The following is a 13210-nucleotide window of genomic DNA, read 5'->3' as shown; positions in this document are numbered from 1 at the left end:
TTATACAGGGAAAGAAATGGTTCTTTGTAGCACTTCATGTTTTCACATTGCACTGGATACTGAACCAGAGTCAGAACCAGACCATGCTCTTATTCACACATCTTTGCACTTCAGTGAAGAGTTTCTTTCCAAAATGGGTTATCCATCATTACTCACTACGGCTTCAACTCAAAAACACAATATTTTGTACGACAAATGTATGATTTTGGAAGGAAACCCCTAATTTATGGACCTTGTGCAAAGAGTGCCAAGGTTGGTCTGAGCTGATCTGGGGTCAGATTCAGAACATGCCCTTCCTGTAGCGGTGAATCAGCTCTGAGACATCCTCCTTACACACCTTTATCCAGCCATCCTCCTGCATGTGGTACACTAGACAAACACACACAGACAGACAGACAGACAGACAGACAGACAGACAGACAGACAGACAGACAGACAGACAGACACACACACACACACACACACACACACACACACACATCAAAACAGATCAGCAACTTAAGCACATGAATAAGGGATGTATAGACAAACATAAATGTTTTGCAGAACAAGCAACAAAATTAAATCATATTTAAACTTTGGCACAATTTCCAGAGCATACTCACTGTTGACCACCCCGCCAGAGTAGGCGTCCCGGTGTGTAGCGTGAGCAATACCCCGACGGCCGAGTTCATATGCCTCCTCCACCGTCATGTCCTCCCGGTAGCCGCTATCCACCACACCATAGGCGTAGCTGTTCCCACAGCCGGTGGAGAACATGTGGCCAGACAGACGTGTCCCATTGTCATCAACATAGTAGAGACCAGGGCCCTGTAGAGTATATTATTATGTACAGTAGCAGTGCAGATGATTGATGATGAACTTCAGTATCTACAGACCACAGCTGATAAGTCTATAAATTTAACATCCGTTCCTGAGCTAAAACATTCTGGCCTGCTACTCCCTTTCACTCATCTACTAACTCACTCTGTCTCTTGTACACACACACACACACACACACACACACACACACACATATATACCTGCTTGTCCCATCCACAGATCATGCTGCCCATGGAGAGTCCCATGCCTCTGTATCCCAGCATCATGTTGGACAGCAGTTTGGAGGCGGCAGCCACAGAAATCCTGTGGTTGTTCCTCAGCTTGTACAGCCTGGAGGAAAATATAATAATAATGAATCAACAACCTAAACCTAACCCTGGTTTTAAGTTAAAAAGAAATACTGGGCTTACAATGATGCTGACCTTTAAAAAAAAAAAAAACAGTTGTTGCGTATCCAACAGTAATATGCTACAAGATTCTGCTCATCATTTCAACCTCTTAAAAGGTCTGCCGCATACAGGTGAAAACACTGCAATGAATCAACCTCTTAGGGGCTTTAACACAAGTCAGCTTGTGTGTAACTTCTTTAGCTCTATTCAGTATCCCTCCTGAACTGTACCACCATCAGACACAGGATAAAACTGCACATGCCCAAGCTGAGAACACTGCCGCAGACCACATCCCTCCCAGATGATCACATTCCTTCCCGTTTTTTCCGATCTCACATGAGGACACTACTGGCAGGTGACCTGATGCCTTCTTGGGGTTCTTTACAGTATCAACAACAGGGACGGGAATAATTGGGTAACTCACGATACGATACTATCTTGATATTTTACCCATGATAATGATGATATTATGATACAAGCGATTCTGCAGTGTGGTGTACTGTAAAATAATTAGCAATATTACGCTGCAATATCTGTAACTGAGTAATAAAAAAAATCAAAAATCAGGAATCAGTCCTGTTTTTCAGTGTTTTAATTTGCACAACTGTTCTCTGTCTTTAGGTTTTTAACCTACATAAGTGGCATAAGTATCAAGGCAAAAAATGGTGTCCATATTCTAAAGCCCTAAAGCAAAATTCAAATTCAAATTCAAATTCAATGGCACACTAGATGACAAAAAAAACAAACAAACAGAATGACAAGGTAAAGAGAAAAAAATGACATAGAGACGGCCAAAATGACAGACCTGCATTCTTTGGCCAGTAGCCTCTCCCAGTGCTGGCAGTCTGCAGCGCTGCCTGACATCGTCCCCAGCAGGTAGGGGTTGATCTCTATCACCTTGTTGGCCTCCTTTGACGCTGCAGAGCCACAGCACGTGGGATAAGGGGGATTTAAGTAATACATGCTATTTTAAACACACTAAATTATATCCAATATAATACCATACCACTGTAGTGTTCCAGCATAAGAGTTCACAGTTCATCAATCTCAACTATTGTTTGGACTGGCACACAGAGTTATCATTAAGTAACAGTAAGTGAGACTTAATTAATATTCCTTATGCAGTATGTAGATGATTCAGTGCTTCTAATTATGTAAAATTTTCAAGTTTACTATTCAACTAATTTAAAATAATACAATTTAATTTTTTTGTTTGTTAACTGGATGCTGTGTTAATAGTTGTTGTTCCCTCTGTGTCGTCCTTGTTTTTAACTTTTATGTTTTCTTATTTTTTGCTGCCCTCTTGGCAAGGTCACTCTTACAGGAGATTTAATCCTCAGTATGGCTTTTTCTTGGTTAAAATAACATTACAAATACATAAATACATAAATTAATAGACTCTTGATCAAAATAAGGAGGATAACTGAAGATGAGCAAGTTGGTAACAGGATTCTCTCTCTAGCAGAGCAGGCGTCCCGGAGCAAATGTAGCCTAATAATTGGTGTGAAATACTTCATTTTCCTATCACTGGAGAAACACAGGTGTCTGTGTGCCTAAAATGGAGAAAACAGTTTGCCTTTTTTCCTACTCAGGGCTTTGGGAATCAGATGTTAGTCTTAGGTAAAACTGTCAGTGGCAACTCAACTTTATCCCAGTATCAGAACTAATGTCAGTAATGCAGAGGGTTACCCATGAAAGATTTGTCTGGTGTTTAAAATGATGGACATTCCAGCACTAACAGCAACTTACAGTATGACTTTGCATGAGGCCATCACTACAGCTCACACCACAATCTGTGACATGATGGCTGATGTGCAACTTCATTTCCACATGGTTTTTCAGACCTGTTTGTAGGAACATGGCCCAGACAAAGAACACTTTGGGGATCTTTCTACACAAGAATAGGAACCTTGACATTAGATTGTCTGGTGTTACTGTTGTTACCTATGTAACTGCCAGCTGAGGCTCTGGAGTCCACTGCCACGATCACCCCATGCCTGAACTTGAACGCCAGGGTGGTCGTGCCATGGTTCAGGTCTATACACACCCCACCGTCTTGGCTGCAGGACTTGAGAAACCCAGAGGGCTGAAATGAAAACAAAAGGAATTGATTGGAACGCATGGTCTATATGGTGTGTGTGTGTGTGTGTGTGTGTGTGTGTGTGTGTGTGTGTGTGTGTGTGTGTGTGTGCGTGTGCGTGTGTGTGTCGGAGAGAGGGAGGGGGAGGGGTGGGAGAAATCGAGCATATATCTAATAATGTTTTACCATTACTTGTATTAGCGATAATAAAAGCATGGTATGATGTTTCATTAGAAGCAAACACGCCACACACTTTGAAACCAAGAGACGCGTAAAATAAGTTGAGAAGCGTGACGCGTCCATTAGGTGCGGCGCGCTTCTGAACTTATTTTACGCGTGGATTTTTACTGGATATGATTCAGTATACTATTACCAACACTTAGTAAAATGATAGGCTACTCACGTCTACACCCAATGGCACAGCGAATTCCTGAGTTTTGGTCCCGAAAGTGTAGTGATTAGGCCGATCAACGACGTGCGTCTGTCCTGCCGCAGTAATCTTCCCACGAAGTTCAGGCTTAAACCCGCTTACTTCGAAAAGGGCCATGACTATAGTGCAATTAAATGTTGAATGTTTCTAAAGATAAGGAGAAAAGCTTTGAAAAAATGTCAAATGCGACTCACTTAGTACGGCATCGGGGATGATTTCCTTGTTGGCGACAAAGAACCCGAAAGTGAAAGTGTTCTTTTTTAAAAAATTCATTTTACTAAAGCATGTCTTCAAATCTGCATTCAAAACTGTTGTCCGCGATACAGACTCGATCCCTGACTAACATATACATTTGATAAATCCTTGTTTTTCTTCAAATGTTTATTGTTAAAAATGTGAGTCTAAATAAAAAGATTAATCAGAAAAATATGAGCCAATAGGAGATGGTTTCGTCGTGTCATCATCAGTTGATAAGCAGACATGAAACTGTTAGGTTTAAGAGAGGCCAGCAGGGGAAGTGAATTCACAGATCCAGTGGCTGACTCAACGCTGTAAGTTTAACGGCCTTCAGTTCAGTGGATCCATCATTCATAGTCATTGCAGGGCTTTTGTACAGTAACTGAGATCATTTTCTGGTGTACAAATTGCAAAATAGCATTGAGTGACAGGATGGCATTAGAATTTCTTGTAAACATTTTATTAAATGTTTTAATCAGCATTACATACACATGACAAATGGTGGGGGACTGTAGCAGAAGCCCCACTGCCAACTCACACACACCACATACTATCACACATTACTACTGCAGGATTTTCTTAACAACTCCAATTCAAGGTGGCGCAAAACGTAGCAGCAGTGCAGGAACAGTGTCATTAACTTCTGCTGATCAAAATATTGTAATGGATGAGATAACATTGTAATGTGAATAATAATGTATTTAAGACTGATGAATGTCTCTTTCCAAAAAGCTTAACATTTCTTCTTTTACTGCTAAATGAGATGCTGTTTATGAGGTGTGACTGCTGTTTGGCGTGGCTCAGGCTGAATCCATCTGCTGCGTGGTCTGCTCGACAACCTCCAGCTTTAGGGGGACTATTTTCTCTGTCAAAACTGGTGTTGTGCCTGGACGGTACTTGTATTGCCTTTTCCTAGCAGGGAGAGAGTGAGAGATTCTAATAAACTCTTTTTGAGAATTATTACGCATCAAGCAACATCAGTGACTGAGAATCTGCATGCTATAAAGAAATGTTACATAATGCCCCTAGGTGGAAACTATTTATCTCAGTAAGTTCTGCTGTCTTTTAGTGCACACAATATGGGAAGCAGAATTGGACTGCCTGTTGTATGTTTTAATACGTCTGAGGACCAGTTCTGGGCAAAGTTACTTATAAATGTTATTTACTTTGTTGCAACATTCCACTTTATTAAAAGTAACTTATTACAGTACTTCCTGACCTATTTAAAACTTAAAAATGATTTGTTGTAGGAGCAGATTTTGGATGAAGTAGTTATTACCTGTTGTCTACATATTCTGACTCCTGGTAAGGCCTGATGTAGTCCACTCCTTGTTTGGTGATCACACAAATGTCAATGTTGTTGCCTGAGCCAAGGTCGCACATGATGCCTGCATGGATGGCATCACGCACCAAGTCTTTCGCCTCCTCCAGCTGGAGAAACAGAGGGACAGGAAGAAGATGATGAAAGAGGAAGAGAGACAAATGGAGAAAAAGACAGAGACAGAATAAAATATCAATTTTAGTCCCTTGAGGTCTGAAAGAAAAACGAATTAAATCGAACTTTTTAGTTATAATAATTAGCAAAATCAAGATCAATGCTTCAATATCATACATTATTTTTTACCCAAGAAAACGACAACACAGTGGCTCCATATTGTCCACACATTCTTTGTTGACACAAGAATTGCTTGGTTAGATCTATCAACTTAGCACTTCTGGACTTCCCAATTTTCTCACTTTCTTCTTTCTCAAGGAAATAAAAACTTACAAAAGTTGAAAGGTTATGCATGTACATTAGAAAGGATAATAACATTATAGTTATATTGGTTTCATTTCTACATTAGCATAACTGTACAAATAATAACAGACTATTGACATATCAGTGAGGATATACAGTATGTCTGCTGTAGTTTCAAGAAAGATCTTGACAGAAGACGCTAAAGGGAAAGTTTCATTCCTAATTATGAACTATAACCATAATATCTGGAAAAATATTGGCATTATCATTTGGCCCCACAATATTGCTCAGCGGTACACAGCAGAGCCTTTTATGGATATGCAACCTTCCAAGTGACCTACCTGCATGTCAGATTTGAACCTGTCCTCTAGAATCCCAAGGGCAGCCAGGTCACCAGATCCTGCATGAACACAAAGTAAAGTCAGCTGAAACCAAGATGGGATACAGACTATGTGTAACAATGTGTGTGACAGCAGTAGAACTAAATATGTGATGCAATTTGTGTATATGTTACTTTGCTGTTGCATACACCAAGTGTCCAATAGGTCTTATCTGGGGGAAAACTCTAGCACAAAGGAAGTGATGGGTTTTACATTTCTGATTTGTTTCTATCATCTTACAGAAAATATATTTTTTGATTACTCGATTCCTCTTTTGATATATGAAATGTTAAAAACAGTGGAAAATTTCTATCACAAATGACCAGAGTCCATAGTGACGTCTTAAAATTGCTTACTTAGTCTGATCTTATAATGATATGAAACAGAGAAAATGTTACCCATTTATCCACACACCTCAGTGACAGGTGTGTGAGCAAAAACGTTTATGAAGCGTAGAATATATTACACACTGTCTTCACTTGGTCAATAGGTACTGTATGCAATGTTTTGGACCGTTGTCAAGCACTGGATAAATTACTAAAATTATTACTAAAAAATATTACTAAATTATTACTAAAATTGTTTATTGATTAATTGTTTCAGCACTAAATTTCATATTATGTGGAGATGTGAACCAAAAGTAAAATGAATATATTATGTACACTTTAAGGACAGACACTGTCCCATGGCATACCCATTGAAAGGTAAGGCACTTTATTCACGCTCCCATAAGGTCCCACTGTGTAGAGATGGTTCCCAGTGCAGTCCACCCCTCCCAGTATGAGATTGGCCCCAATATGGCCCTTATACCTGAAGACAAGAGGCATTAAAATACAATTTAAAATGAAATTTTACATTATATCCATTTGAACTCACATTAGATAATCACATTTCTCAATTACAGTGACAGAAAAATTAGCTGGATGCTTCTGGACTCATACACATATGCAGCCATTCACATACTCGTATGCAGTACACATGTACCTATGCATGTTCACAAATATGCACACTGACTACATAAAACCCATACATGTGCATATGCAGACACACATATATCCAACACACACCTATACAGCATATCTTGCAGTATGTTGATGGCCATGACAACACGAGGATTCCTCCCGCTGTTCAGAGAGAAGATGGTGAGGTTGGAGGAGAGAAGGTCCGTGGTTTTTTCTGTATCTGCTGCTGTACCTGCTCCACAGCAACTGAAGAGAAAGACAGAGAGACAGTTAGTGAAGGGATGAGTGTAAAAAGAGAATCAAATGGATAAGAGAGGAGAGGAGAGAGACAGAGCTGGAGAGATTTGTGAGGGAATGTGAAAAAGGCAAAAACTAAAAAAAATATATTCAAATGGCTGAAGGGAAAGTTTGTACTTATTAAGTTGAATACAACACGTAAAAAGTAGTAATTCACAAAAAAACAACAAAAAAAAGATCCATTAACTTCATCACAGAACAACTCGTGGAATGTATTCAAACACAAAAGACTGATGATATATACCAATATAAAAACATCTGGTGATACATTTTTGTTTTAGCTGGTTTAGATCTATCACTTGTGATACTCACTATATATTTGGAGCAATGTAGTGGATCTTGGCGCACATCTTGTCAGCCACCACTTCGCTGGAGGTAGCTCTTGTGTCTGCTCCCAGCACCACTCCATCCTGAACCAACACAGACAAACTGGGATGTTATTACATAAAAAAAAACAAGAGACTCGTCAGAAAGTGCTTTTATGGTGTGGCAAAGGAACATTCCTGACATTCCTATGCCCTAAACCACAATAAATTTGTTGTTAGTTTTATTTCTATTTATTGTTTGTGTTTCTTTTCTGTTTAACTGACATTTTAGACTGAGTGAGCCTATGTCCTTTTCTTGTGGTCACTTCTATTGGGACGGCTAGAGAAATAAAGCACCGAACCCCCAACAACTTGAGGGGGGTGTTCAGTGGCCAGCAGCAGTGTTCTCTGGTCATACCTGGCAGTTGTCATACTGGATGCTGATGTGTGGAAATGTATGAATGATTATTAGTGAAGGTGAAAAAGTATTCCCCTGATTTAAAAAAAAAAAAAAAAGTCCTACTCTGTTATCCAAACTTGCCTTGAACACCACTCCTGCTATTGTAGTGCCTGTCTTCAGAGGTTTGGGTGCCTGTCCCTTCTCAAGCAGACCCTCCAATGCAGCATTTCTAGAAAAAAAGAGAGAGAGCGTGAGGAGAGTGTGCGCGACTGTGCGTGTGTGAGTGTGGGGGGGGGGGGGGGGGGGGGGGTAACTAATAAATGCATAAAAATAAATGATGCGGACTAACAATTCACATAAACCTGATAGCACCAGTAAAATACGCAGATTCATTTGGATGGTTTATAGTTTTGATGTGTAAACTTATAAAACCCCAAATCGCATTAAACAAAGTTACTTTCACTTTTGACAGGAATGAAAGCGTCGCTAACTACAGTGCCTGTTTTATTCTTGTGTGTTTACTTCTTGCTGTTAAAGTCCACTGCTAGGAAAACACATTTTAAAAACTCGTACAGTTTACCTTGCTGCGTTTTCGAAATCAAATCCGGCGACGGGAGTTTCGAGGACAGTAGACAGCGCCATGGTGGATGTGAACGCACCTCCTCCTCCTGCTCAGTGCGCCTGTCACTGCGGGGAGCGTCACTTCTCCTGTGCCTCTTTCGCTTTGGGTGAAAAATGGAGAAACATTATGCGGACTCGCAAACAAAAGGAGTTAGCACAGGGGTGAGTAATCTCTATCCTATTTTACTGTATCCTCGTCTGTCAGTGCACAGAACTACCCCGTGTTATACGACATCGATAATTATTTTCGCGGCTGTGCAGGTGATGCCATACGTGATTAATAAAATCGGCATAACACATGGAATATGACCTTACATCCACGTTACTGGTTTTGTAGTATCGGGAAATGCTAAATGTTACTTTTATTGGTGAAGTATAATCATTAAACAAAGAAAAAAGGCTATACTTTCATTTTCAGTTAAGACCCCCCTTTTCAAACCGATTTCCACACAGAACTCTAAATCCCAGAATTCACAGCATGTGTCTCTGAACTTGACTCAGTGAGGCATGCTGTGAGGTTTAACAGAGGATGGAGGTGCAGCCGTGTAATGTGGAATAATGATGCATCACATTCGTATTTTTGACATTGAACTATACAAAATAACAGCTATAGCTTAGGAAATATACTCATTCACATCGTAACAGTTTTCTCCATTTTCCCCACACAGACCACCATCCTGGCAGTGACATTTGATGGAGGCGTTATCATTGGTTCAGATTCAAGAGCTTCCATTGGAGGGTGAGGATGTTGGGACGGTAAACTAGAAAACTTAGATCAAAACTTTTTTTTCTGTTCAGTCTCAAAGAATAAGACATTATGGGGAGCGGACTCCTGCAGATGTCATAATGTCTTCAATTTGCTTTGGTGTATTGTGGTATTTCTGCCCAGAGGAAAAAAATCAGCTGCTGCAAATGTACAACTAATACATCTGGATTACAGTGTGGCCCTCTCTGTCTGTCTCTCTCTCTCTCTCTCTCTCTCTCTCTCTCTCACTCTCGGTCTCTCTCTTTTTTTCCCTCAGGGAGTATGTATCATCTAAGACCATCAACAAGCTGATTCAACTTCACGACCAGATCTTCTGCTGCATTGCTGGTTCATTAGCAGATGCTCAGGCGATCACCAAGGCTGCAAAGTTCCACCTGTCCTTCCACAGGTGCCACACATTTGCACACACATACACACACCCATGCACACACACACACACACACACACAGACATATGTATGAACATGTAACAGAGTGTTCACTCATACAAAATTACAATATTCCTGGGCAACACAGATACACACTCTCTTCCTGCTACTACCACTTTTATACTGAAAACGTGTCCCTCTCCTATTTCTCTGTAGCGTCCAGATGGAGAACCCTCCACTGGTGATGGCGGCGGCGTCCGTCCTGAAGGAACTGTGCTACAAAAACAAGGAGGAGCTTCAGGCTGGCTTCATCACAGCGGGCTGGGACAGGAAGAAGGGACCACAGGTGGACAGCAGCACTAGCAGTCATGATATCATTCTGGTTGTAGTAGTTATCATTAGAAACACCATAGCAGTTGTAGGAGAAGTAGTGATGGTAATAGAGAGAGATGGATAGACTTAAAAATATAACTAACCATCTCTGGTGATACATCTTGTTCACAACAGTCGTTTTGACATGAATGACCGGGTAAACACAGGTGTTACTCACTAGCCAGAGCCCTGCTGTTGTTCATGCTAGGCCACTGGAAAGACTCTGTACTTAACTGCAAAGGAAACAATTCTTTTCATTGGAAACACTTGTATTTACCATGCTATTTTATGTCAAAATGGCTGCTGTAAAAAGGGCATATCAGTTATAGCAGAGTTGGTTGCAAGACCAGTAGTAATTGTAGCAGTACTAGTGGTAGTGGTACTTGTATTAGCGAGTATTAGCTGTAGAAACAGTACTAGTAATTGTATTAATGGTACTACTACAGTATACTAGTTAATTTTTCCAAGACTTGTTAATGGCAGTTGTATTATTCTTAGTAATAGCATTTCAAGTAGTGGAAATAGTATTGCCACAAGTCATAGTAGTAATAGCAGTAGTAGGAGGACTGGTATGTATTTGTACAACTACAGCGGCCACTGTAGTTGTAGTAGTAGGTAGTGGCACTAAAAGTAGTACACCATTAGTACCAGTAGTTGTTGCAGTAGTAGTAGTAGTAGTACTAATAGTACCAGTAGTAGAAGTGATATTTCTAGTTGCTGTAGTAGTAGTAACAGTAGTGGTAGTAATAGTAGTAGCACTAGTTGAAGTACTGCTGTAGTTGTAGTAACAGTTGTTGGCCCCGGTGCACCGAAGTGGTTTATGAAATTTCCTATTAACTTTAAAAATCAAAACCATCATTACCCTTTTGTGTACAGAAATATTAATCAGTCCTTTCATTCTCCTACAAAATCAGGGCAGTGCTGTAAAATAACATTTTAGTGATTTGGAGAGGACTTGGAATAAACTGTAGGCTAACATTTCCTCACCTGTAGGAAGCAGTAATGTTTAAACTGTGGTGGCCAAACATCACTGAATGAATATAGTGGAAAACACTGGACTGTCTACAATGCTGAGTGAGCAGGGTCACTTTCTTGCACATCACTGACACCAGGCTGATGCACATATTGGTTATTGTGAGGATTTCACTTGTGAGTTTCAGTGAGAGTCAGTCTCTTTATCCATCAGGCTACCCTGCTGCACTTATGAATGTTTTAGCTGCTGTACTTAATCTATATTCTCTGTTCTCTGTCATCCCCAGGTGTATGTCGTGTCTCTAGGTGGGATGTTAATCAGTCAGCCCTTTACCATTGCTGGGTCAGGCAGCACGTTTATCTACGGTTACACTGATGCCAAGTACAAACCCAACATGACCAGAGAGGAGTGCCAACAGTTTGCCATCAATGGTACTTTTGTGAAAACTTCTTAATGTACCTCAATTCAAAACATTTACAGTATAATATGTCCCTGTTTATGAGGTTTTTCTGGGATTTCACCTTGGGTATGCAAATTCGTCTCATGTCGAAGGGGAAACATTTGGCAGGAAAAATCAGGGTGTGTTTGTGTGTAACTGTATGAACATGAGGGAGGGTGTTGCTGAATGAATGTGAATGCCCTGCAAAATTTCACGATTAAGAAAAGCATTTATAGGTTAGAGTCAGATGAAGAGAAAGGAAGTGCTATTTAGAGGAAGTTTATGTTTTTATACATCCAGCATGAGTATTTAATGTACCTGTTTAATGGGGTAATTGGTTATGTTTGCACTTGTTATACATTTCAGCTTTTGTTAGTTAAAAATAGGAATTGTTGTGGAAACATGCAAGTGTGTGTTGTCACTGACCTATTTTTCACCTGCTTCTTGTTCTATCACTCCTCCTTCCTTCCTTCCTTCCTGTTTACCTACCTTACCCCTGAACTTTTTTTCCCCTCCCTCCCTTCATTCCCTACCCTGTGTCTCTGTGCCCTCAGCTCTCACCCTGGCAATGGGCAGAGACAACGTCAGCGGGGGCGTGGTTCATCTGGTGGTGATCACAGAAAAAGGGGTGGAGCATGTGGTCGTCCCTGGAGACAAGCTGCCCAAGTTTCATGATGAATGACTTCCTTCAAAGTAGCCAATCAAGTTTTGATATCTTGGAAATATTCTCCCTGTTGGGTCTGTGTAGGATTTAAAATGAACCTGGGGTAGCGTACAAGGCCTGCTTTGATGAACATTAACGAAAAACAGTTAGGAGTCATGTCCAAATGATTTTTTCATACAGGCAGTGGCCATTTTAATTGTCTAGTCTGTGTAAACTATGTTTACACAGACTAGTGTAAACTATGTTTACACAGACTATACCATAGAGCAGACTATGCCATATTATTTTCATGCTCATCCATTTGTTAATATTCTCAAGCAACCATCGCCCTGCAGTCTGTGTTAGGGTTTGCAGCCCAGGACTTCTGTCACACACTAAATTAAGAATCATCATTTCCATTATGAGATGAGATTGGGTTCACCATGTGTTTCCATATCCAAATTGTACTGATTTTTGAATGTTTCATGTACACATTAAAATGAAATTTTCTTTTCTTAAACCCTGGTGTTCCTCAATGTCCTTGCTTCCCGAGTACTAAGTCTTCTCCTATAATCTTTATTTTTTTGATGTGTTGCTTGATATTTGTCAAGTAACACAAGTATAGCATCAGGCATTTAAACTGAATGATGGCAAGATTTACATTTTTTTCTTGAGGAAACACTTATGGCTTTGGCATAAATGTGTTACACTGTACAAACAGTTAAGCTCATGCCTCAGGCCTAATGCGGACAATTATTGAGAACTAAATCTTGACGAAATTGCTTTCTACGTTTTCTTAAATGTTAAAGTGTTGAGTGCTGGAAACGAGATCTGCCATGACTAGCCCTGCGTTCTAAATCGCATACTAAATACTTTTTACTTTTAGTATGTACTGCAGCTGCCCTTACAAAGTATGTAGTTTAGTATGTATTGGGACATACTAATTCTTTTTTTCCCTACTAAATAGTATGGTAGTATGGGTATTGGAA

General features: G+C 40.1%; 3 protein-coding genes across 3 annotated transcripts; 1 reads left to right on the top strand and 2 right to left on the bottom strand.

Moving 5' to 3' along the window:
- Positions 1-3989, bottom strand: psmb8a (proteasome 20S subunit beta 8A). Its single transcript, XM_030064100.1, has 6 exons — positions 3695-3989; positions 3156-3297; positions 2017-2128; positions 1023-1152; positions 606-810; positions 1-369 (listed from the first exon to the last, which is right to left on the bottom strand). Exons 1-6 carry the CDS (start codon positions 3836-3838, stop codon positions 281-283), a joined length of 822 nt encoding a protein of 273 aa, XP_029919960.1. The 5' UTR covers positions 3839-3989; the 3' UTR covers positions 1-280.
- Positions 3990-4441: 452 nt separating this feature from the next.
- On the bottom strand, positions 4442-8757 carry psmb13a (proteasome 20S subunit beta 13a). The gene is made up of 8 exons (XM_030064099.1): positions 8621-8757; positions 8182-8269; positions 7648-7745; positions 7144-7284; positions 6771-6886; positions 6038-6096; positions 5238-5389; positions 4442-4870 (listed from the first exon to the last, which is right to left on the bottom strand). Exons 1-8 carry the CDS (start codon positions 8680-8682, stop codon positions 4759-4761), a joined length of 828 nt encoding a protein of 275 aa, XP_029919959.1. The 5' UTR covers positions 8683-8757; the 3' UTR covers positions 4442-4758.
- psmb12 (proteasome 20S subunit beta 12) lies at positions 8712-12724 on the top strand. Its single transcript, XM_030064102.1, has 6 exons — positions 8712-8823; positions 9330-9400; positions 9684-9815; positions 10011-10140; positions 11426-11570; positions 12133-12724. Exons 1-6 carry the CDS (start codon positions 8776-8778, stop codon positions 12258-12260), a joined length of 654 nt encoding a protein of 217 aa, XP_029919962.1. The 5' UTR covers positions 8712-8775; the 3' UTR covers positions 12261-12724.
- The last annotated feature ends 486 nt before the right edge of the window (positions 12725-13210 follow it).

This window comes from Myripristis murdjan, chromosome 11 (genome assembly GCF_902150065.1).
Source record: "Myripristis murdjan chromosome 11, fMyrMur1.1, whole genome shotgun sequence".
Taxonomy (NCBI): Eukaryota; Metazoa; Chordata; class Actinopteri; order Holocentriformes; family Holocentridae; genus Myripristis; species Myripristis murdjan.
Note: the sequence above shows the minus strand (reverse complement) of the source record. Positions and strands in the feature narration are given on the sequence as shown.